The sequence below is a fragment of the Lygodium microphyllum genome, chromosome 1, assembly GCF_053477565.2.
Source record: "Lygodium microphyllum isolate KBCC chromosome 1, Lygodium_microphyllum_v1.1.10, whole genome shotgun sequence".
NCBI classification, from domain to species: domain Eukaryota; kingdom Viridiplantae; phylum Streptophyta; class Polypodiopsida; order Schizaeales; family Lygodiaceae; genus Lygodium; species Lygodium microphyllum.
Window position 1 is genome coordinate 111621409 of NC_141135.1, and position 22073 is coordinate 111643481.

A 22073-nucleotide genomic window follows, 5' to 3' on the forward strand; every position below is an offset into this window, starting at 1 on the left:
GATCCACCATCATGATTGCCCTATACTAAATAACACTGGCATACTACATCATGGTTTATATAGACCATACTCAGTTATACCTATACAAATAACTTTTATCATACACCATGTGAAGAAGAGAATGAAAGAAATAAAGAAAATAGTTTGTCCTCCATTTGTTTCTTCTTGAGCTTACTCTTCTCCATCTTCTTCTGGCATTTCTCTACTTCACTATTGTGGTATTGGACCTTGAGTTAGAAGCAAGGAACAGGTAATGAGTTCAAGGATGTAACAACCATCAAGCAAGGAAGAAGTCAAGCACAGAAAGTAGTAATACTCATGCGAGGTTTTGTTCTGTACCCATTGTTATACAAACACCATAGGAGGAGACAGAAAGGACAGCTAAAGCCACTGCATTGAATTGTATCATTCAAGATGGGGGAAGTGGGGGACAAGAGCTTGCATCTAATGCTCAAGTTTGTGACATACGAGCATTCATATGCAAGCGCATCAACCAAGAGCTTGCATCTACAGATCCAGTTGCATCTAATACTGCAAAATAGAGGGAGTTACCATCAAATTGCTAGGTTGGACAGGACTGGTCATCGGAGCTGAAGAGAGTGTAGCCATGATGTTTCTCATGTCAAAATCCATAGGCTGTAGTCATGTCTTTGAAGTTACACAAAGCATAAGACAAATAACAAGATAAAAGTGATGATGTTAAGAATCTCTAAGTGAGCTTAAATATTTCATGCAACCACCAAGTACAATAAAATGATGATGTAAAAAATCTCTTAGTCAGCCTAAATATTTCATAAGGCTTCAAAGTACAATGATTATCAGTCCTCTCATCAAAAACTTGCTCAATAGAACTAATTATCATGCAAACATTGTAGTTGAAATGAAGTTATCATAGTAAACAGTATTAGTTATATTGAGGCTAAAGTTAGTTTCGATTGCTGTGTTAGAAGAGTTATGATACAAATGTGATGGAAAATAATTTACGTACTCATCACAAGTTGTATCCTTTACATCAGATATATGTCTCAAGTGCAAGTCTAATCTTGGCAAATAGTTTTCATTCATCGAACATGCGCTCAGGCATTTTATCATTTCTGATATGTTTTCATTTTGGTTGGACCCTACAATCAATTCATGCCTCTTTTTGTTCACCTCAATTGCTGCATTACCAGGCACTTTCTTCACCCTAGCAGATTTCCTGACTTCCTCCACTTTTTTTGCCTCACTCAACCTATCAGCACTTGCATATAGGTCTGCCAGAAGTAGATATGCAGAACCATCTTCTTGATTCATCTCCACCAGCTGCTGAAAGCATGTTTGTCCTAAATCTACTTTCCCGTGAAGTCTACAAGCACTGAGCAGGGACCTCGAAATAATACTAGATGGAACAAATTGCATTGCTGCAATAAATCGTTCTACCTCATAAAAATATCCTGATCTAGCCAAGAGATCAACCATACAGGAGTAGTGATTCAATGTCGGTTCAATTCTATATTCTTCTATCATCATCTTGAAATACTTGAAGCCATTTAGGACTAAGCTAGAATGACTGCAAATGGCAAGTACACAAGCAAATGTGGTAGCATCTGGTTTCACCCCTTTCTCTTGCATGTCCTCAAAACATTGTATAGCCATGTTTTCATCATCATTCTCGCCATACGCCTTTATCATTGCAGTCCATGAGACAATATCTTTTACAGAAAGCCTGTCAAACACTTCACGGCCTTCACAGACAGAGCCACATTTACCGTACATGTGTATCAACAGGTTGCAAACAAACGTATCTCTTTCTAATCCCAACTTCCTGATCTCAGCATGTAACTTGCGCCCTGTCTCCAAGGCTCCTCTATTGCAACAAGCTTTCAAGCAGGGAATAAACATGAAAGCATCTGCAGAAATGTCCTCCACGTGCACTTGTTCAAATAATCTCAACACCTCCTCATCATGTCCATACTCAGCATATCCTCCAATTAAGACATCCCAGGACACTGCATCTCGAACTCGCAGTCCATCAAACACACTGTGTGCCTCTGCACAAGGGCCACATTTTCTGTAGACATCAATGAGTGTATTCCCCATGTTTAGTTCTATCTCCAGTCCTCGTTTTGTTACTTCAGAGTGCATCTCTCGAATTGTTTGTAGAGCCCTTAGAGAACCACAAGCCTTCAGACCACACAAAAAGGTGGTAGAATCAGGGATAATACCCTCCAATTGCATTTGCTTAAAACATCTTATTGCTTCCATAGCAAATTCCTGATTAGCATATCCTGCAATTAATGCATTCCACAAGACATTATTTCTGACTGTCAGCCTGTCAAACACCCGCTGCGCATCTGGAAGTGAGTTGCATTTAAAGTACATGTCAACAAGTGTGCAACCTATGTGCAGGTCTCTTTCCAGTCCCCGCTTGATTATGTCATTGTGCATTGTGTGACCTGTTTCTAATGCTTCAACAGAGCCACAAGCTTTCAAGCTGCAAATGAAAAATACCAAATCAGGATCAATGTCACCACTTTGGAATTCTTGAAAACAGTGAGTTAACTCCTCCCCAAGCACACATTCACCATAACCAGAAATTAATGTAGTCCACGAGACTCTTTCTTGAAAAGGAAGCCTATCAAACACACAACGTGCTTCTGTAAGTAAGCTGCATTTTCTATACATGTCTACTACTGTGGTGCCTAGCAAAAGCTCTCTTTCGAAGCCCCTTTTGATTATTTTGGAATGTACTCCATAACCAGTTTGTACAGCTCCGATGGTACCACAAGATTTCAAGCTGTAGACACAAGTAATGGCATTTGCAGATACACCTTCCAACTCCATTTTTAAAATACAGTTCAGCACTTCTGCATCGTACCCATAACTAGCATATCCTGCTATAAGTACAGCCCATGAGACTGCATCCCGAACTGGCATCCCATCAAACAGTCGACATGCTTCTGCGAGGAAGCCCAATTTTGAGTACATATACACAAGCGTGTTGCCTAAATGTTGCTCTCTGTCAAAGCCATACTTAACTACCTGAGTATGCATATAGTGACCTATTGTCAAAGTTCCTGTGGAGCCACAAGCTTTCAAGCTGCAAATAAATGTGACTGGATCAGGAGAGAAACCATCATGATGCATTTCTTGCAAACACTTCCAAGCTGTTTCACCAAGTCCCTGTTCAGCAAATCCAGCAATCAATGCACCCCATGTGACTGAACTCCGAACAGGCAGTGCCTCAAACACTTGACATCCTTCTGCAAGCAATGCACATTTGCAGTAGAAATCGACCAGTGTGCTACCCACGTATACCTCCCCCTCAAACCCCCTCTTGATTATTTCAGTGTGCAGCCTTTGGGCTAATTCTGAATCTCCTTTCGTGGCACAAGCTTTCAAGCTGCAGATATATGTCACAGAATCTGGAGATATACCCTCCAGCTGCATTTGTTTAAGACAGTTTTGGGTTTCCTCCACAAGCTGAAGTTCAGCATATCCAGCAATCAGCACATTCCAAGAGACTGTGTTCCGAACAGGGAGCTTGTCAAATACTTGACATGCTTCTGAAAGAGAAGTGCATTTTGCATACATATCCACAAGCGTTGTGCCAACATAAAGCTCACTTTCCAATCCCCGCTTTACAATTTCATCATGGACTTCTTGGCCTCTTTCTAAAGCTTCCCCTGCGCAGCATGCCCTCAAACTGGAAAGACATGTGACAGAATCAGGGACCACACCCTCCAGCTGCATTCCATGGAAACACTTTCCCACCTGCTCATTAAGTCCATCTTCCACATATCCTGCAATTAATGCATTCCACGAGACTACATTCCTTTCTGGCAACATGTCTAACGTGCATTCTGCTTCTGCAAGTAAACCACATTTGCTGTACATATCCACGAGTGTGCAGCCTACATAAAGCTCCTTTTCAGATCCCATTTTGGTGAGTCCGGCATGCATTTCCCTGCCCCTATCTGCATCTTTGAGCTTTGCACAAGCGGTGAGCAGGGCCAGGTAAGTGAACCTGGAAGGAGGCACATGGGCAGAATGCAGCATCTTGTGGTAGAGCTGGAAGGCATGGTAGGGATTGCCACAAGCAATGTAGCCAGAGATGAGAGCTGTCCAAGAGTGCTCGTTGCAGTGGGGGAGAGCATCAAACACATGCTGGGCAAGCAGCAGGTGGCCGCAATCCACCAGCAAGGGGACGAGGCAGTTGCCGAAGACAGGATGAGATTCTAGGCGATGTTGGCACAGGTAGGCATGCAAGTGCCTGGCTTGGTCAGCGTTCTTCTCCTGCCTGCACCTGTGAAGGATCCTAATGAGATTCCCTTCCACCACGGCGGTGCACTGTACTGGCATCCCTCTGCAGGGAAGCCTCTCATGGGGATTCACATGATGAAACCATACAGGTAAGCGTGCCAGGGAATCTTCTGCTCCCTGCACCTGTGAAGGATCCTGATCAGCTTCTCTTAAGCTGAAAACATTCCTCTCATGGGGATTTACATGTTGAAACCACCATACCGGTAGGCGTGCAGGGGCATGCAAGGCATTCTTCTGCCACCTACACCTGTGAAGGATCCTGAACAGGTTCTCTTAAGCTGCACCCGCATTCCTCTCGTGCTGATTTACATGTTCACATCACCATACAGGTAGGCGTGCTGGGGCGTGAAAGGCATTCTTCTGCCGCCTGCACCTGTGAAGGATCCTGATCAGATTCCCTTAATCTGTACCTGCATTCCTCTCATGGGAATTCACATGTTGAAATCACGATACAGGAGGGGGCATGCGACGCATGGTTCTGCTGCCTGCACCTGTGAGGGCTCCTGATCAGATTCTTTTAAGCTTCACCTGCATAGTCCCTTGCAGGGAAACCCCTCGAGTAGTTTCAGACGTTGGAATCACCATGGCGGCTGGGCCTGTAAAGCGCATGGCCTCGCCAGCGTTCTCACCTCTGCCTGGGCCCTGCAGCTGTGATGAATGACTCCTATCAGATGCTACTAGCGGATACAAACACTGTTCAACACTGTTCACACAAACTTGTGATTCGTGAAAGGATTTTTAAGCCAAATTGCATATATTTTTTCGTTTTATAACTAAACCTTTTGAAAAAAATTTACTTTGAAAAACTCAAGTTTTAAATTACTTGTGTATTGCATGCCTTTTAGGGGAAATAGAGAAAGAAGGCCTCAGCAAATTGGCATTTCTTTTAAATTGGTCTATACCTTATTGATGTATGTAAGCAATTTTTGTTAACACACTTTTTATTTGCATTCTTTTTTTCCCCTTCTTTACCTTTCCTCTATGGAAAGGCTGTAAAGTGCTAAATTAAAGGAGTAGTAAAATATTTACAACAATTGAATTACCCAAAAGGAGGCTTTCAGGAATAGCCAATGGGTGTAGTTTAATGCTACTCGAAAAACACTGTGGCAAAAGAGGCAAGTTACATAATAGGTTGGGAGCATCTTCGTTTTTACAGAAACTTTAGGGGCCCTTCAGTGGCATTGTGCCACATCCTTTATGGCTTCCAAGATGAAGGCAAAATCATCACAATCCATTGTTGATGTAGTCAATGAAGCTTAAATCCTTTATGGTTTCCAAGATGAAGGCAAAATCATCATGATTCATTGTTGATGTAGTCAATGAAGCTTGAGCTTCTTGCATTTGTTGATCGTGGATGGCTTTTTCCTTTTTGGCACTCACATCTTGTTTTTTGGTGGACCAGATCACTATCCTCTTCTTAGAGTGAGCAATTGACCACATAAACTCAAATTCCAGTCCATGAATAGAGAAATCAAAATTGCCTTTGAAGATTGCATCATTTCTTTGTGACCATATGGCCCAAAGGAAGTAGGTCCTGACAAAAGTCTAAATTTGTGTAGGGAGACCATCGGCCTCCCCTACTATCTCTTTCCAATTTAGCTCCGAGGGGCGGAAGGGTTTATTTAGTAATCCATTGTAAGAATTTGAGCACTTCCTTATTGTACTTGCAATTCATAGACAAATGGGTTAGAGCTTCTATTTCAATTTTGCAAGAAGGGCATTTACCATCACCTATTTTAAGCCATGTTGATATTTCTCCTATCCATAGTCCCTTATGGAGGATGAGCTAAATCAATGTGGATTTTTTTGTAGGGATTCTTTTGGATCAAATATGAGCAAATCCTTTTTAATGGAAATCTTTCTCCTTGCTCTTCAGCTTTTGGGAGCATGTGCCATTTAGACTACATTGTCTTGTATCTATGTGAGTTGTGTATATATTTTATGGTGTATATATGGTGTTTTATCCCTCTTGCGTGGAGTTAAAGATGAAGATGAAGCTGATTTTGAAGATGACTAATGGTGGTTCATGAATTTACATGTGGGATGGATGCTTATGGCGGAAGAAAACAAACCTCTTATATCCTTTTCAAAGTTTGTTATGCTTTTATCTTTCTAAGTTGTTATAATGGATAAAGGTGCTTTTATCCTTGACAGAGAGAGAGAGAGAGGGACTACCCCGAGAGGCTGCGAGGAGGAAGTTAACTCAATTCCCCTGTCTCGGGCTTCAACTAAGCCATCTTCTCTTACGCTCTCTCATCTCAAATCTATTCCGCCTTCCCTATCTCTCGAACCACTCATGGACGATGGCTCCAAAGTGACAAAGTGGAAAGACCATGGGAACCACCGCAACCGGTCAAGCAACGGATATTGCCAGAGACACGCGAGTGCTCGAGGTTGCCGAAGTTGCCACTACCAACGAAACATCGGGTGTGGCTAATGCAAGTGCGAGTAAAGACAAAATTCCTAATGTCGTCATGTTGCCAAACTAGGTTATTCATTACTAGATTATTATTTCGCTACATAAAATAATTACATAAAATATTAGCTTCCATATTTTTCACTTATACGAATTGATAACTCCATCTAGAAAGCATACTAGTATAAGCATAAATGATTATTCGTTATGAATTGCAGCTAGATTAATTGAGATTCTAAATCGTAGAATCATGTTAGAAATAATTGATGAAGGTTATTGTACATATGTCTTTATGCGCATTCAATATAGTTATGGTCAAATGCGACAAGGTTAAGTGTTGAATAATGCTTGTTATGAAAATTGAATGTCTATTTAAGAGTCCTATAAGTCATCTCGTTGAGTTATTGGCACAATATATTTCTTTAAAGAATTTCACTTATGTTGGGTAAGATAGCCCAAACGAGAAATTCATGCCTTGCTTAACATATTATAAGAGATGTACTCAACACTTCTTTATGGGGAGGAGAATCCTCATTAGAATGTAAGGTTAGCTTAGGATAAGGTCTACCTTGGCTATGTGAAGCTGTGAGCTGCACAATGGTGTGATTGTCATTGCATCATTTGATATATGTTTGAAAGGACTGTTTATGTTTGTTAGAATCTAGATCTCTAATTGAAATTATTGACAAATAGAATAACAGAAAGGATCGTGCTAGGCTACCCCCAAGCTAGCGACGAGACCCTACTCCAAGGGGGTCATGGTTATCGCTTTAAGAGGCTTAGACTAGCTTTGATAGCAAAAGGTCTGTCAGTAGGGATAGTCTCGACAGTAGGAAATGTGGGTGCCAGGGGGGGCTCTGGTTATAAATCCTGTATTGTTCCTAGAATCTGACAAGTCCCTTCATGACCCAGGATGGGATCCTGGAACCCTAAATACTAGTTATAAGGGTGGAATCTTGGTGGGCAGAATACCCTCGTGGAATTCTATGTATCTTCCACAGGGTCGGAAAGATGGAAACTATAATAAGCTTCCAATATAATAAAGAAGTTTGCTTTATTCAATGGCTGTTTGAATTGTATGCGTGTCTGTGAGATAAATTACGTGAAGGAACATGTGATTTAACGGACTAATTAAGGAAGCTGATTATATATGTTCCAATAAATGTGTTGTAGGTAATTAAAAAACTAAAGATGATCCCATCATCAAAGGAATAACCCCTGACGGGCCCTTCCAATGGTAGGGTGGTCCCAATTAGCTGGGAGTTATTCTAAATCAACAATAGAAATAGAAAGATGATAAGTCGACCGAATAGTCGTTAGGTAGAACCGACTTGCATTGTTTTCGGGGGCTGGAATGGGATTTTGCCTTATGGGCTCCTAGGGTTGACGTATTGCACTCCCCTCCGTCTCCCATTCTCTTTGAACCAAGTGCAATGGCAAGTCCACTTCAAATTGAGTAATCTCGTAAAAGTGGAAACTCGAAATCATTGATGTTGGCTGGCTACTAAGAGATCCATCTAATTTTAGGAACTTGAAAATTCAGGTCGATCCTAGTGGATTCAGCTGGAACTCTCTCATTGCGAAGTAGACTCAGTAGGGCCTAAGTGACAAACCCCGTGATGTTCCAAGGGAGTAACGGGCGGCATCATTTTTGGAAAAACCTACTGATGGACTACTAAAAGGTGTGCCGTGATTGAGATTGACGAACTCCTCACAATCGGTATGAGAACACACGTTAGTATAGAATATGACGTAAGCTTTAAAAAAATATTTTTTTTAAACATAGCCTAGGATACGTTTTCTTCTCTTTATTAATCTATGTTTTTGAATTATGGCAGAGTAATGAATCTTGATCTTCCAAGTAATATTTATGTCAGCTATGCATTCATCCAATTTTTTATGGAGAATTCAGATGATGCTGGTACTAGATCAGTTGTACAACCCCTCACCTCTATATCATGAAAGACAGTGGATGATGTATCAGAGTTACTTCATAATGAATGTATCAGAGTTTCATGCTTAGATTGTAGTAGGGAATCCTTTTCTAAAAGAAAATAAGATGAGCATGTGAGCTATCTGAATAATGTATTTCTTTCCATCCGATTACTTTGTACATCCGTTGTAATAAAGATTGATTGATACTTTATCAATCAGAGAAATAATGCAACCTTATTTTCCCTTTAAACCTCTGAAATTGCAGTTTAACTTTAGCAATGGGAAGAGAGTTTTATTTGAAAATTATTTTAATAAACTAAGTGAGAAATAATTTGAGTATTGATATTGACACTATATACATTTCGTAAAATTTAAGTTGGAGATTGTTGAAAATTTCCCAGAATCTCACACCCACAATAATTCCCAACGAAGCTCAAGAGAAAAGGAATCTTTTGAAGCAAGTCAAACCTCTAGAATTTGACGGGAAAGGCAAGAATGTGGAAGCTGATGCAAAGATTTGGATTGAATCCATGGAAGATTATTTTATTGTTGCTACTAGAACGATCCCAGCCAACCAAGCCATGATAGCTAAGCTAAAATTAATTAGCGAAGCTCAACTTTGGTGGAAGTAGTCGTGCCAAGATCAAGGTGTCCCTAAAAATACCATTACTTGGGATTTGCTGAAAGAAGCTGTAAGAGAAAGATATTTGCCTCCAGCTTATCACACCCACAAGATGAATGAGTTCTTTAATTTGAAGCAAATGGGACTGACCTTGGAAGCATATTACTCCAAGTTTGTTTCTCTTCTTAAATATGCAACCCCCCATGGATACTATTCAACAAGTGTCCAAGTTCTGCAATGGGCTAAATTATCCTCTGAACACTTGTTTGGAATCAATGCGCCCAATAGACCTCCAGGATGCTTTGATTCGAGCTACTCCTATTGTGTGGGAAGTACAAACAAAGCCTAACAATAATAAGTTCTGGAGCTTCAATAACCAGAAGAAAGGAGGATTAAAAGGTCAAGCAAAAAGAGTCCAAGGCCAATTTTACCAAGGTCAAAAGAAAAAGGCAAAATCCAATGCAGTTGGAAATTTTGTTCCTATCCAAGGAAACACGAATGATCTTAAGTTAGGAGAGACTTGTCCAAAGCTTGGTGGAAACCATCGCCAAGGCCAATGAAGAGCACCCTGCCATGGCACCATGAGAACCACGAACCGGCCAAGAGAGGTTGCAAGCACACTTGCTGGCCATGAAAACCTGCAAGAAACCTTCTTGTTCTCACCATGAAACCATGCTCTCAAAACACACAAGAGAGAGGCACACAAGAAATTGATAGATTCAAACCATCCTCACCCTCTTCCTCTTTCTCACTCTCCATTAGATTTTGCAATGAAGCACAAGAGAGGAAAGCAAAAACAAGAAAGATGAGAGTTGTGCACATTTTGATGCCTTTATTTGCACATATTTCTTAGTCATCATTCCTCCCACGCTTAAGGGTGAAGCATCCCCGCAAACAAATTTGAAGAAGAACCACGATCAGCTCTTGAACAAATCTTCATCTTCATCATCGGTCTTCAATCTTTGTTTTCCTAATTGCCTTTTGTTTTCCTTGAAGGGGAAAGAAATGGCACACACATCACATAGAGAGAAATTGCACAACTAGGTCGTATAGCCTAGGTTACAAGCACACCAAATAAAACCACAAATAAAACCCGAAAGATAGGGCTCTTCAACAAATTGAACACAAGAACATCATCACACTTAATAGGGGAAAGAAAACCGCACTATGAAGCACATAAATAAGACCCAAGAAAAATATAAACTTTAAGCACACCCTTATGAAGGATAGTAAATTGGAGTTCTCCCACCCGATAGTTTTGAAAATGGAAAAGAGGTAGGTTTTATTAAGAAGAAAAATTAAATGGAAATTTAAAAAAACAACGATTTCTACTTGTTAGGGGCTTGTGCTTCTTGGTCCCTCACTCTCCCTCACACACACAGACACACACACACACACACACACACACACACACACACTCTCTCTCTCTCTCTCTCTCTCTCTCTCTCTCTCTCTCTCTCTCTCTCTCTCTCTCTCTCTCTCTCTCTCTCTCTCTCTCTCTCTCTCTCTCTCTCTCTCTCTCTCTCTCTCTCTTTGGCTATGGTGAAAGCTAAAAGGGAGAAGATGGAAATGAGAGCTTAAAATTTTGCACAAACAAGAATGAGAGATTGTATTTGCTTTACATATAACACGTAACATAAAGGGCTTCTTGGACAACTAGCCTCAACATTTGATCTCTATCAAGTCTAGTAATCCTCTCTTATATATGCTTGTGGCTTTAAGATTTGTGGCATTGACTTTTGCATGACAAATATACTTGCTTGTGAATCTACATGACTTGCAAGTATTCTGTGCATACATGAATAGAACCAAAATACATATACATGACTCTAAGAGATATAGTGATTTACATGGGAGTGAGCCTTGTTCTTATTTTTTACAAAAACTATATCATTGTAGAATATGATGACATTTAGTTGACAAATAGGAGACGTCTTGCCTATGGATTCCCATTGTCTTAAGATTTTCCCTAACATTTCCAAAATATTTCCACCATGGTTAACTTTGAACAACCCTTTGACTTTGAATTATGCATCCTTTTTGTAGCCTTCCTTGTTTGGGGTTAATATTACCCCCTGTTTAGATGAGTACTAATCTCCTAGGTGCATCAATTTGATATGGCAAGTTGCAGCAAGAACCAAAGGCAGTAGCATTTGGGATGCAAATGAAAAAGATGTGACAATGTAAGATAGAGCTTCTCAAGGATGTGGGGTTGATGTTGATGGATGGCTTGCAACTTTGAGGTGTACCTATAAAAGAAAACATTGCTCTCTCCCTAGGGCTCCTTAGGTATGTACCACAATGAACAACCCATTGAAGAAAGGGTTTGTGTGGTGCAAATAAATTTAGGTTGATAGGTTTGTCAAAAGCAATGGTGTCATGACCCTTGAGGTATTCTGAACTATGATGTGGGGAAATGGGCTAGGGGGTCAAAGATGGAGTCAATCAACCAAGAATACTAGGTGCCTCTAACTTGAGAACCCATGCGTGCAATGATTGTGCATGTACCTAACTACATTGGAGTATTTTCTCTCCTTTGATACCTCTTCTTTTATTTGTTTCCACTTTCATTTTAATAATTATATACCTTATGGAGTGGTCACAATGTTTAAGAGAAGAAAGCCTCATTCAACAAAGCACTCTTTTAAGTATGAATTTGCATTTGAAGGTGAGATCATGGAGAAAGGGATGAGACCAATAACTACAAATTGCATCTGAAGGAGAGAGAGAGTGGAGAAAGGGATGAGAGCAATAGGTGAATTGGTTCTTAGCCATGGCCTCCAATAACTCTAAGTAGTATGCTAGTAAAAATCCAGCTTGCAGTATGATTCTGGACAATGCTTCAATCAAATCCAATATTCATATCGAAGAATAGAGTTCGAAGTTGATCCTTGTACATGATCAAATCTTGTTTAAGAAAGAGAATGAGAAACCTAAGGTAGTTGCACATGACCAAGAATCCAAGATGTAGACAAACAATGAATGTCTTGACCAAATTTCCAAAGGATGACACTTAAAGGCCCTAGGTTGGAATAGGTAGGTAGTCTTTGGGTCCTTGGTGTTGATATTAGCTATTTTCTAAAAGTTGTATCTTTTGTGCTTTACAAGACCATTTAAACATCATGTTTTCTATCATAAGAGCAGCATGCCAAATCTACTCTCTCAGTCCTATAGAAGAAAAATCAAGCATGGTCTTTAGTATTGTCAACTAGATTTTTGAAGACTCTTGAATTCTTGAAGACCTTTAAGACACCGGAAGATTAAAGGGACCCTGGAAGATTTTGGGAATTGTAATAATTTATTTTGGCTTTGTGACACTACCCTGAGAGTTGGGTTCCCTACCATGCAAGTTGTAACACATGAATGTGGATTATGAATATAGTTTAATGTGTGCAAGAATGAGAAGGATGGGCAGGGAGCCCAAGGGAAAAGGAAAAACCCTAACCCTAATGAAAATGAATATGGTTTAATGTGTGCAAGAATGAGAAGGATGGGCAGGGAGCCCAAGGGAAAAGGAAAAACCCTAACCCTAAAAATTTGTATAAAAGAGATGAAAATGAATAGAATAGGTTATTATTGTGTGTGCCAACTTCTTGTTCTACCTTCTTGCCTTTTGTGAGCTAAGGTGTGGAGAGGGAGTGAGGGAGAGCGAGGGACCAAGAGTGAAGCCTCCTTCCCTTCCCATGGATGCTCTCTCATGTCTAGTCTCATGCACTCATCTTGCATGTGAAGGGTTGTAGAGGGTGAGGAAGGAAGTGGGGGCTTACTTGAATCATAGAGTCAACTAGTAATACCTTCATGCTTGAGGGAAGGCCTAGGGGGCTCACTACAAAGGTAGGATTGCTTGTCACATGCCGGAGGCTAGGTGAGAGTTAGCCCAACGTATCACGTGTTCAATCTCTTGAAATAATAAGAGGGTACCCAAGGTTCCCATCATTGGGTGTGGAAGCCCAACATTGGTTCTATTGTTGTCGAGACCAAGGGCACATTGAGCTCGTGGTGGTCACTCACGTGTTCCACAAAGCAGAATAGGAGGAGCAAATTCTTCTGTTAACCCCAAGTCGAGATGGCAGAAAAAGGAAGGAAAAAGCAGAAAAAAACATGGAAAAAGAGCAAAGACACGCAGGTGACCTCCAAAGTTAAGCCGGGGCAAAAAGCGCAATTTTAAATGAAAGGCGCCTCAAAAAACTTGGAAAACTCTTGTAAAAGAGCGCCAGGCTCCCTCCTGTGCCAATTTTAAAATATTAGACGGGTGTAGGCTAGAGGCATAAGGCTAAGAGAGGGAAATGGAAAAAGGACCTTGCCACAATGGTCGGTCATGTAAAAAAGGGATGGGCGCCCATGGGGTTTTTAGGGTTTGTATATATAAAGTTCAAAAAGTGAATGGAAGCTCATTCTTTGGTGTGTGGCTAACAAGAGCTCTCTTCTTCTTCTCTTCTCCTCATCTTCTTGCTTGTGTGTGCTCTTGAGAAAGGGAGCGTGAGAGTGTGAGGGAGTGAGTGTGTGAGAGTGAGGGATCAAGAGGGTGAAGCTCTTCACCATCTCCTTTTCTCTTCTTCTCTTCTCTTCTCTTTTCCTGCGCGCGCACGGCTATGGAGGATGGAGCTTGGAGATGGAGGAGGCTTGAGGATGCTTGAGCTCGCATCTAGGATTGTGGAGCTATTGGGGTGTGCGAGAGAGGAGGCAAATCGTATTGGCATCAAGGTAAGCTCACTACACTCATAGGATCGACGGCGCGTCGACTAGGTGAGAGATAGCCATTAGAGCTCACTTGAAACGCTTGAAGCAATAAGCGGTCCGTGGGTCTTGGCGGTTGAGCGTGAGCTCCCACTACATTTTGGTTCCATTTGCTGGGACAATGGATTCAAGCTTGAGCACTTGCGCGCCTCATATCGAGCATCGAAGTAAGGGATTCATCCCTGAAACGGAGCTTGAGATAGGTAGGAAGTTTGGGTGTTTTTTATCTTCAAAACAAGTAAGTATTTTGGAATATTTTGTTTGTTTGATGATTGGGAAACATGGAGAAATTATTTTAGTTTTTTGCTTTCGATTCTTGTTGCATTTGGCGTAGGTTAGGATTAGGAAATCACATCGGAGAAGGGTAGGGTTTACTATTGCAAAACATGGCAAAAATCGTGCAAAAAATGGTAAAAAGCTCGCTTGTGATGCCTAAGATCGGCAAGTGAGTGATTGGGGGCATCAACACCATACTCGGGAAGGGGTATAAGAGCCAAGAGGCCAAGGGAGAGCTCATTTGTGACCATTTCAGTGAGAGAGAGAGAGGAGAGAGAGAGAGAGAGAGAGAGAGAGAGAGAGCCATCGCATGATTCAATCCGATCTCACCATCGACGAGCCTACCGCTCTATTCAGGTATATGAATCCCTTCCCCTATCCCCCTAGATAGGATCTGGAGGTTTATGCTTGCTATGATTGATTAAATCGCAAGAATTGAGCAAAATCGACCTCTCGCAGTCGTCATCACACCGCGTTCGGCCCGTCCGAGCGGTCGCTTCTGGGCCGAGTCCCAGAATCGGCCCTCGGCCCTCTTTTGTTCGGCCCACTTGGCCTGAAACCTTAATCAGCCCTCAACGGCCCGTCCGACTCGACCATTTGGACCATCGACTAATTCAGCCCTCGGCCCAAGTGCCTCGGCCCGTTCGAGTCACCTCGTCCGAATTGACCATTCGGCCGTCCGAGCCAACCTGTCCGAGCGACTTTGTCCAAGTCTGCGCCTCAGCCGGTCCAAGTGACCCACTCGGACCCTGCAATTCGGACCAACTGGACCGAGTGTAAATTTTTATCAAATTCTCAGAAATTTGACTTGACCTGGCTAAAGCTCAGCAACCAAACTGTCGAAAGTCCTTCTGATGCTCAGAACTTGATTCTGGCACATGGAATAGACGAAATCGTAGGGAGCAGCCGCTTAGCAGCTTGAAGTAGGCAGCAGCGAGACCCAGAGACCTAGACGCAAAGCGCTGAGCAGTTAAAACTTGATTGGCCAAAAACAAACGAGGCAACATATTAGAAAAACCCTGAACCCTATCAAGGCGGCCAGAAAATTGGCCAACAAGCCTATCAAGCCCGAAACAAAGCGAGAGTGCGTAAGACGCTTCGAGATTGTTTGCTGCACTCACCTTGAATTTCCGTACTTGAATGCACTTAAGGAAATTAAAAGCTTGATTGAGCACAAGTGCACGAGAAGTGACACGCACACTGAGTGACCATAAATTGAGGACTGTATTCAATAACTGAAGGAACTCACTCAGATAAACCACTCAAGGAACCCACCAGTAGTAGGAGAGGACCCAAGACGTAGACAAACCATCAACGCGAGAAGTAGGACCAAGCAGGTAGCGTCAATGACGTGGATTTGACAAATCTACTCAACCTGATCGACAGCATGGTGGAGCACGACAACACGACTATGGCAGAAGGAGGCTCAGACCATAGGTCTAATGAGGAACTCGACTTGAACGTCTTCCCGGAGGCTATTTAGCAGTTGGTCAACAGCTACAATGCACACGCCCGGTACGAGCATTGTGGCAGGATGGCAGACACTATCATCGCAGACCTGGAGGAAGAGAGAAAACTAGCCCACAAGGCTTTGCAAAGCATAGTCGAATATAATAGGGACTAGCAGGCTAGGAGCCAAAGGCAAAGCACGAAGTTGCGTGAGGTACAGCGAGTGCTGAACTTAGCAGGTAGAAACCGAACGGATCACGAGAGAGCCCTAGAAGGAGACTTGACGTTGAGCGAGCTTCTCATGAAGCGACTGCTAGATAACATGGCAGCAGAGCAAAGTGCCGCGGCACTAGCGACATCGCTGCTCGCAGGATTAGGAGCGAACCAAGGCTCAAAGAGCCAGTCTAAAATCCCTATTGTTGCCAAGCAACTCGACAAATAATAGGTCAAGTTGCCCTTACATCCATATTTTTAATTAGAGTCAACATGCTCTGTGGTCCCTACTCCAATAGCTTGAACGGCGATGAACCCAAAACACTCTTGGGTATATCATTTTCAAAATATGATACATCTCGAAGTTGACACAAGAAAATTTGAATGTCATACGCACATAAAGAATGACTATTTACATTCGATGGTCGCAACTATTTCGGAATGGTAAATAGACTTAGTTTACGCTTGACTTGCAAGAGGAGTAAACACAAGTTCCTACTATCTTGAGGGAAGGAAACCCTAGAGTGAACTTAGAATCTCGATGGAATTCTAAGATGGGAAAATGGTTACCAATGGATCAATTAAAATCCTAGACCGGGATCTTAAGATGAGAACCAAAGGTTAGTAACTTAGGGAAGCTGTCATCCGAAACTATAACAAAATTGCTCACCCCTATAGAGAGGTTGGAAAGAGGGTATTCTCTATCCCTCAGAAGATAATGGAAATTGATGCCAAGGTAGGAAAGACCAAGAAGGGCAACGCCAGCGTCAAAGATGAGGACTCCACCTTAGCAGATGTCCTGAGCACTCGCCTTCATTGTTGTTTGTGCTTGTAAATCTAGATTCAATGTTTGTGAAAGGAATGTATGACCCCAGCTCACAATAGAAATTTGAATAATGAATCATGTTGAATTCAAGAAGGGCGTGCCAAGCTACCCCCAACTGGCCACCAACCCTAGCCAAGGGGGTTCCAAATAACCGTGACGGGAACCTGGGCCAAACTCACCACGAGAGGTCTCTCAATGGGTCAGTTTGAATGTAGGAGGATGCTCGGATGCTAGGGGGCTCTTGCTGTAAATTCCCTACCTTCGAGTTCTACTCAAACGATCTACGTGACTTGAGATGGATTCTTGAGGCCCTGTTACTAGTGCAAGGGCAGAAACTTGGAGGAAATAAGACACATCCTCATGGATTGTGAAATCTGTCCTTTTTGGACAAGACTTGTATTTCAATTAAGATGCTAATATAAAGTTTACTTCCAAGGAACTTGTCTGAACTGTTTTCAGGTCAAATGCCATAAGTTACGCAAATGAACCATGTTCCCTAAAAGGCTTAATTAAGGAAGCTGATTTTAAATATCACACATAAATGTGATAGGACCTAATTAGATTACTAAAGAATGCCCTTTGAGGGAAGCGGGTGGGCGGAACCCCTAACGGGTCCGTCCTACGGAAGGGTGGTCCCAAAGAGCTAGGAGGCTTCTCACAAGGTTCTATAGTCATACGACCTTTAGGTAATATTGGGTTGAAACCCAATTCATGCCGTTTTAGGGGACTAGAATGGGACTATGCCCTATGGGCTGATAGGTTGAGTGATGCATCCCTCTCGTTTCCCATTCTCTTTAAAGCAAGTGCGGCATGGATTTGCTTCGGCTTGGGTATCTCTGCATAAAGTAGGATGTTATACGACGCTAGAATATTGTTAGGAGACCTTGGCCACTAGGAACCCCAATTTTAGGTTGATCTTAGTGGGTTCATCCGCGAATGTTCCGTTGCGAGGTGGACTCAGGAAACCCTAGGTGACAAACCTCGGAACATTCCATGGGAGTGCTGGGCAGCGACGCTTAGATTCATTCTCGATGGACTCCTAAAAACATGCCTGAATAGCCATTAGGCGAGCACGTTACAGTTGGTATTAGAGCAAACCAATGAATAAAACAATCCGGATAGGATTAAACTAGGGAGAGTGAAGCGATGTTTTCACTAGGAAATAATTCTGTTTTTCTTTTCACTCACTTGTGGATTGTTGCCGCTTCCAGACTTACGAGGCATGGAGCAGATTCCTCGTATTTCACATCATATTCAAGACAACTATGACCTCTTCAAGTTATCACCGACGATTTGACATGATGGGGATCTTGGATCAACTCTACATTCGTTCACCGAAAAGGCGTTGGACTTGGAGTGCAAGATACTACTATATAGATGCCAACCGACTTGCCTATCTTTAGAACTATCTAAAGAGGGTAAAATGGTTGGAGGACTTGAAGGTCATCAAGTTATTCATCTTCCATGAGGACCATGTAAATTTGATCCTGCATATTGGATGCCAGCAAGTAGAACAAAATTGCTATATCTATGACGAGGTCGTCAAAGTCTTGCCAGCTGACAGACTTAAAGTAATGGGGCAAAACGAACGTCATGACTGTCAAAAATGGGGACTTCCCAAACTTCCCATGACATACCACTTCCTGAGAATCCATTCTCCCAATCCATATTACTATTCTGTCTTTGTAGTTGAATCCAATAGGGAATTATTAACTTGGCGTTGATGTATCTATTGGAAAGAAAATTAACCTAACCAATTTCTATCTATTCCCGAATAATTGTACTTGAAGCTTATGTTTCTTTATGGATAAATAAGAATTTTGTGTTTATTTGATTTGTCGCATAGTAGTAATGAAAAATAATTTGTGCATTGATTCAGGATGTGTAGTGATATGTAAATGTTATCTTAACATGAAGGTTTTAATCCAAAATTGGATACAACCCCAAGTGCAGAACCAGAGTCTTGTGTCCACACTAAGCCCCGCACTAGGCCCAACATAGGCACAAGAGAAGAAGTTTCTTCTCAAACAGATTAAACCACCAGAATTCGATGGAAAAGGGAAGGCTATTGAAGCTGATGCCAAAGTATGGATTGAATCCATGGAAGATTACTTCAATGCAGTAGGAACAGCACCTGTGAACAAGGCCATGATTACCAAGCTCAAACTTACTGGAGAAGCTAGGCTCTAGTGGAAGCAATAGTGTAAAGACCAAGAAGTCTCTAAAAGCACAATAACTTGGGATAAACTAAAGAAAGTAGTGCATGGAAGATACATGCCACCTGTATACAGGACTCAGAAGATGAATGAGTTCTTCAAGTTGAAACAGTTGGGCTTGTCTCTGGAGGCGTACTACTCGAGATTTGTCTCCTTGTTGAAATACACTCTGATAAAGAGTATCCCCCAACAAGTCTCTAAGTTCTATGATGGGCTGAAAAGCCAACTCAGTTGGAATCAACGCATCCTTCGGATTTGCAAGATGCATTGATAAGAGCATGACCTATTTCCCAAGAAGTCCAATCAAAGCCCAAGAAATAATAGACCCTGGTCTCACAAAGTCCATAATCCAGGAATGTTGAAAGCTCAATTCAAAAGGGCACAAGGACAGAGTCAAGATCAACGAAAGAAGCCAAGGGAAAATGCAATCAGTGACTTTGTCCCTACTCAACGAAGTGATCAAAGCATGTAATGTTTTCACTGTAATGAACCTAGAAACTTCAAAAGGGAATGTCCCAAACTTGGCAGAGATCGTCGCCAAGGAAAATTCTGTGGCCAAGTCAGAGCTACCTGTGGCCACAAAGGTGCAGTAATGGGAAGGGCAAAAACTTCCAATATTTCTTCTAAGGAAATAAATGAAGAAGAAGACCCATCCATGGAAGCTGAGATTGAGAGGGCATCTGTTCATGCCATTCTCCACAAAAAGGGGCCAAACTGTCGATTCGCGGTGATCTAAACACCATCAAATTACCAAGGTAAGAAATTCAAAACCCTGATTTATTGTGGCAACACTCATTCCTTCATTTCACCAGCTTGTGCAAGAAGGTCAGGAGGAATAACCACTATAACTGCACCTACTTTGCTTGTTGAATTAGCAAACGGGCGAGAAATCACTTCCACTAGACAAACTACTAAGGTGGAATTCTTACTCGAAAATGAGCCCATGTCTGTTAAGTTCAGGGTAATGAATTTACGAGTCCATGAGTGCCTATTCGGGATGGATTGTCTAATCCTTGTCTAATCCCCAATGACACTCACATCCATTGTGGGAAATGACAATTCTCCTTTCAAAATCCTAAGGATGAGCTAGTTACTACATAAGGAGAAGTAGGTAAACCAAAGATCCAGCTAGCTAAAGCAATGCGAATAATCCAAGGAATAAGGAAAGGTTACCCATCTACCTGATCAAGTTAAATAAGCGGGAACAGGTAGAGGACTCCATTAAGGAACCATCATGGTTAAAAGAGTATACAGATGTGTCCCCAAAAGAGCTGACTGAATTACCACCACCTAAGGAAGTGGATCATGAAATTAAGTTAACACCAGGAGCTGCACCAGTTGCAAAAAGGCCCTACAAGATGTCCATTCCAGAAGCTATGGAGTTAAAGGAATAACTCAAATAGCTATTGGACCAAGGGTACATATTCCCCAATAGTTCTCCTTAGGGAGCTCCAGTCTTGTTCCAAAAGAAGAAGGTGAAAGGGAGAGAAGGATCGAAGCTTGGACTCGAGAGCTATGGTGGGAGAGCAAGAGCAAGAAAGAGAGAGACAAGAAATGGGAACTCCAACAGTCACAATGTGTGACCGGGCCTTCCTTTATTCAAACTGTCACTAAAAGAATAAAGAATAAAGTGACGGTGACGGGCGCCCACCACATGCAGTATGCAGTGGCGGTGACTGTCAGTGTAGTAATATACGGGTGGCTAAGCAGAGGCACCCTTACCCCCAACAACCTCCCACTTAAAGGCGAATCTGCCCTAGTGAGAAGTGAAAAGAAAATAAAAAAGATAGTACACATGTATAGCAGGATGAGGAAAGACGTCATCTCATCCCACGCCCATCAACCTCCTAAGGAAGGCAAAGCGCTCTGTAGAGAGGCTTTTCGTGAGCAGATCTGCAGGATTCTGGTCAGTTGAGATCTTGACAAGATCAATAGACTTGTCCTCAACGACCCCACATATAAAGTGATATCTCACCTCAATGTGTTTTGTCTTTGCATGGAAGACCGGATTCTTGGCGAACTGAATAGCACTCATAGAATCCGAATGCAGTGTAGGGATAACATCAATACCAAGGTCAGCAACTAAACGACCCAACCAAATGGCCTCCTTGCAAGCCTCAGTGGCTGCAACATACTCGGCCTCTGTAGTAGAAAGGGTCGTGCATTTCTACACCCTGGACATCCAAGAAACAACATCTCCAGCATAGGTGAATACATAGCCAGAAGTGGAATTCCTTGTTGAGATGACAAGCTCAACACATGCGGACATTAATGATGGACCGCCTGGTTAAATGGGTCCACATGTCTACACTTAGCACGTCGGTGGTCATTATGACTCTCACATGGCCACTGACTCATTACTTATTATATTCAAGTTGTTACACCTATTTACAGCTGGCATAGTTATAGCGTCAGTCGACTAGTGTAGTCGGTTATGCATTGTTTGACTTAGTAGGCCACTTTTCTTTATGTTGTATCTTATCTATACTTTGTGTACATTGTAAAGTGTGTGGAAGAAGAAGAAGAAACCAGCAAGAAAACGTTTTTAGCCTCCATCTCTCTTCTTGTCTCTTGAGTGAGCTTCTCCTTGTGCATTCTGTGTGTGTTTGACGCATCATCTTGAGCAAGTCCCCCCACCACGCAATTCTTGACATGGTATCAGAGCCGCACCACTGAGAGAGGCTGATTTCGAAGGCTGAAGTGAAGGAGAAGAAGCAAGGTTCGAGCAAGCAAGCCACGGGTAAGAAGCTCTTCCATTCTTCCACTCTTTCTCTTGGACAGTGCCTGTGGAGGCACCAGAAGCAGGGCAGAGCAAAAATATTAGATTGCAGTGAGATTTTTGCCCCATTTTAGAGCCGCAAGATTGCGGACAGTAGTTCGAGATACCCTGTAATTTTAGCTGTCTCTGTCGTATACATGTGCACAGGTTACAGATTTCAGATCTGTAAGTTCAAAGGTGTTTACCAGCGAATAAACACAAGGTTTATCTGCAAACTGGTTGCAGATTGCATGTATTATTGAGCAGAGAGTGAAAAAGGCTGTCTGATGTATTGTTGTGCACTACAGGTCGAGGGTTGCAGA

The 22073-nt window shown here is 42.1% G+C and overlaps 1 protein-coding gene across 1 annotated transcript; it reads right to left on the minus strand.

The window, feature by feature from the left end:
* Nucleotides 1–762: 762 nt before the first annotated feature.
* LOC148041553 (pentatricopeptide repeat-containing protein At3g03580-like) lies at nucleotides 763–4575 on the minus strand. The gene has a single exon (XM_087680707.1). It carries the CDS (start codon nucleotides 4339–4341, stop codon nucleotides 859–861), a length of 3483 nt encoding a protein of 1160 aa, XP_087536833.1. The 5' UTR covers nucleotides 4342–4575; the 3' UTR covers nucleotides 763–858.
* Nucleotides 4576–22073: the final 17498 nt, after the last annotated feature.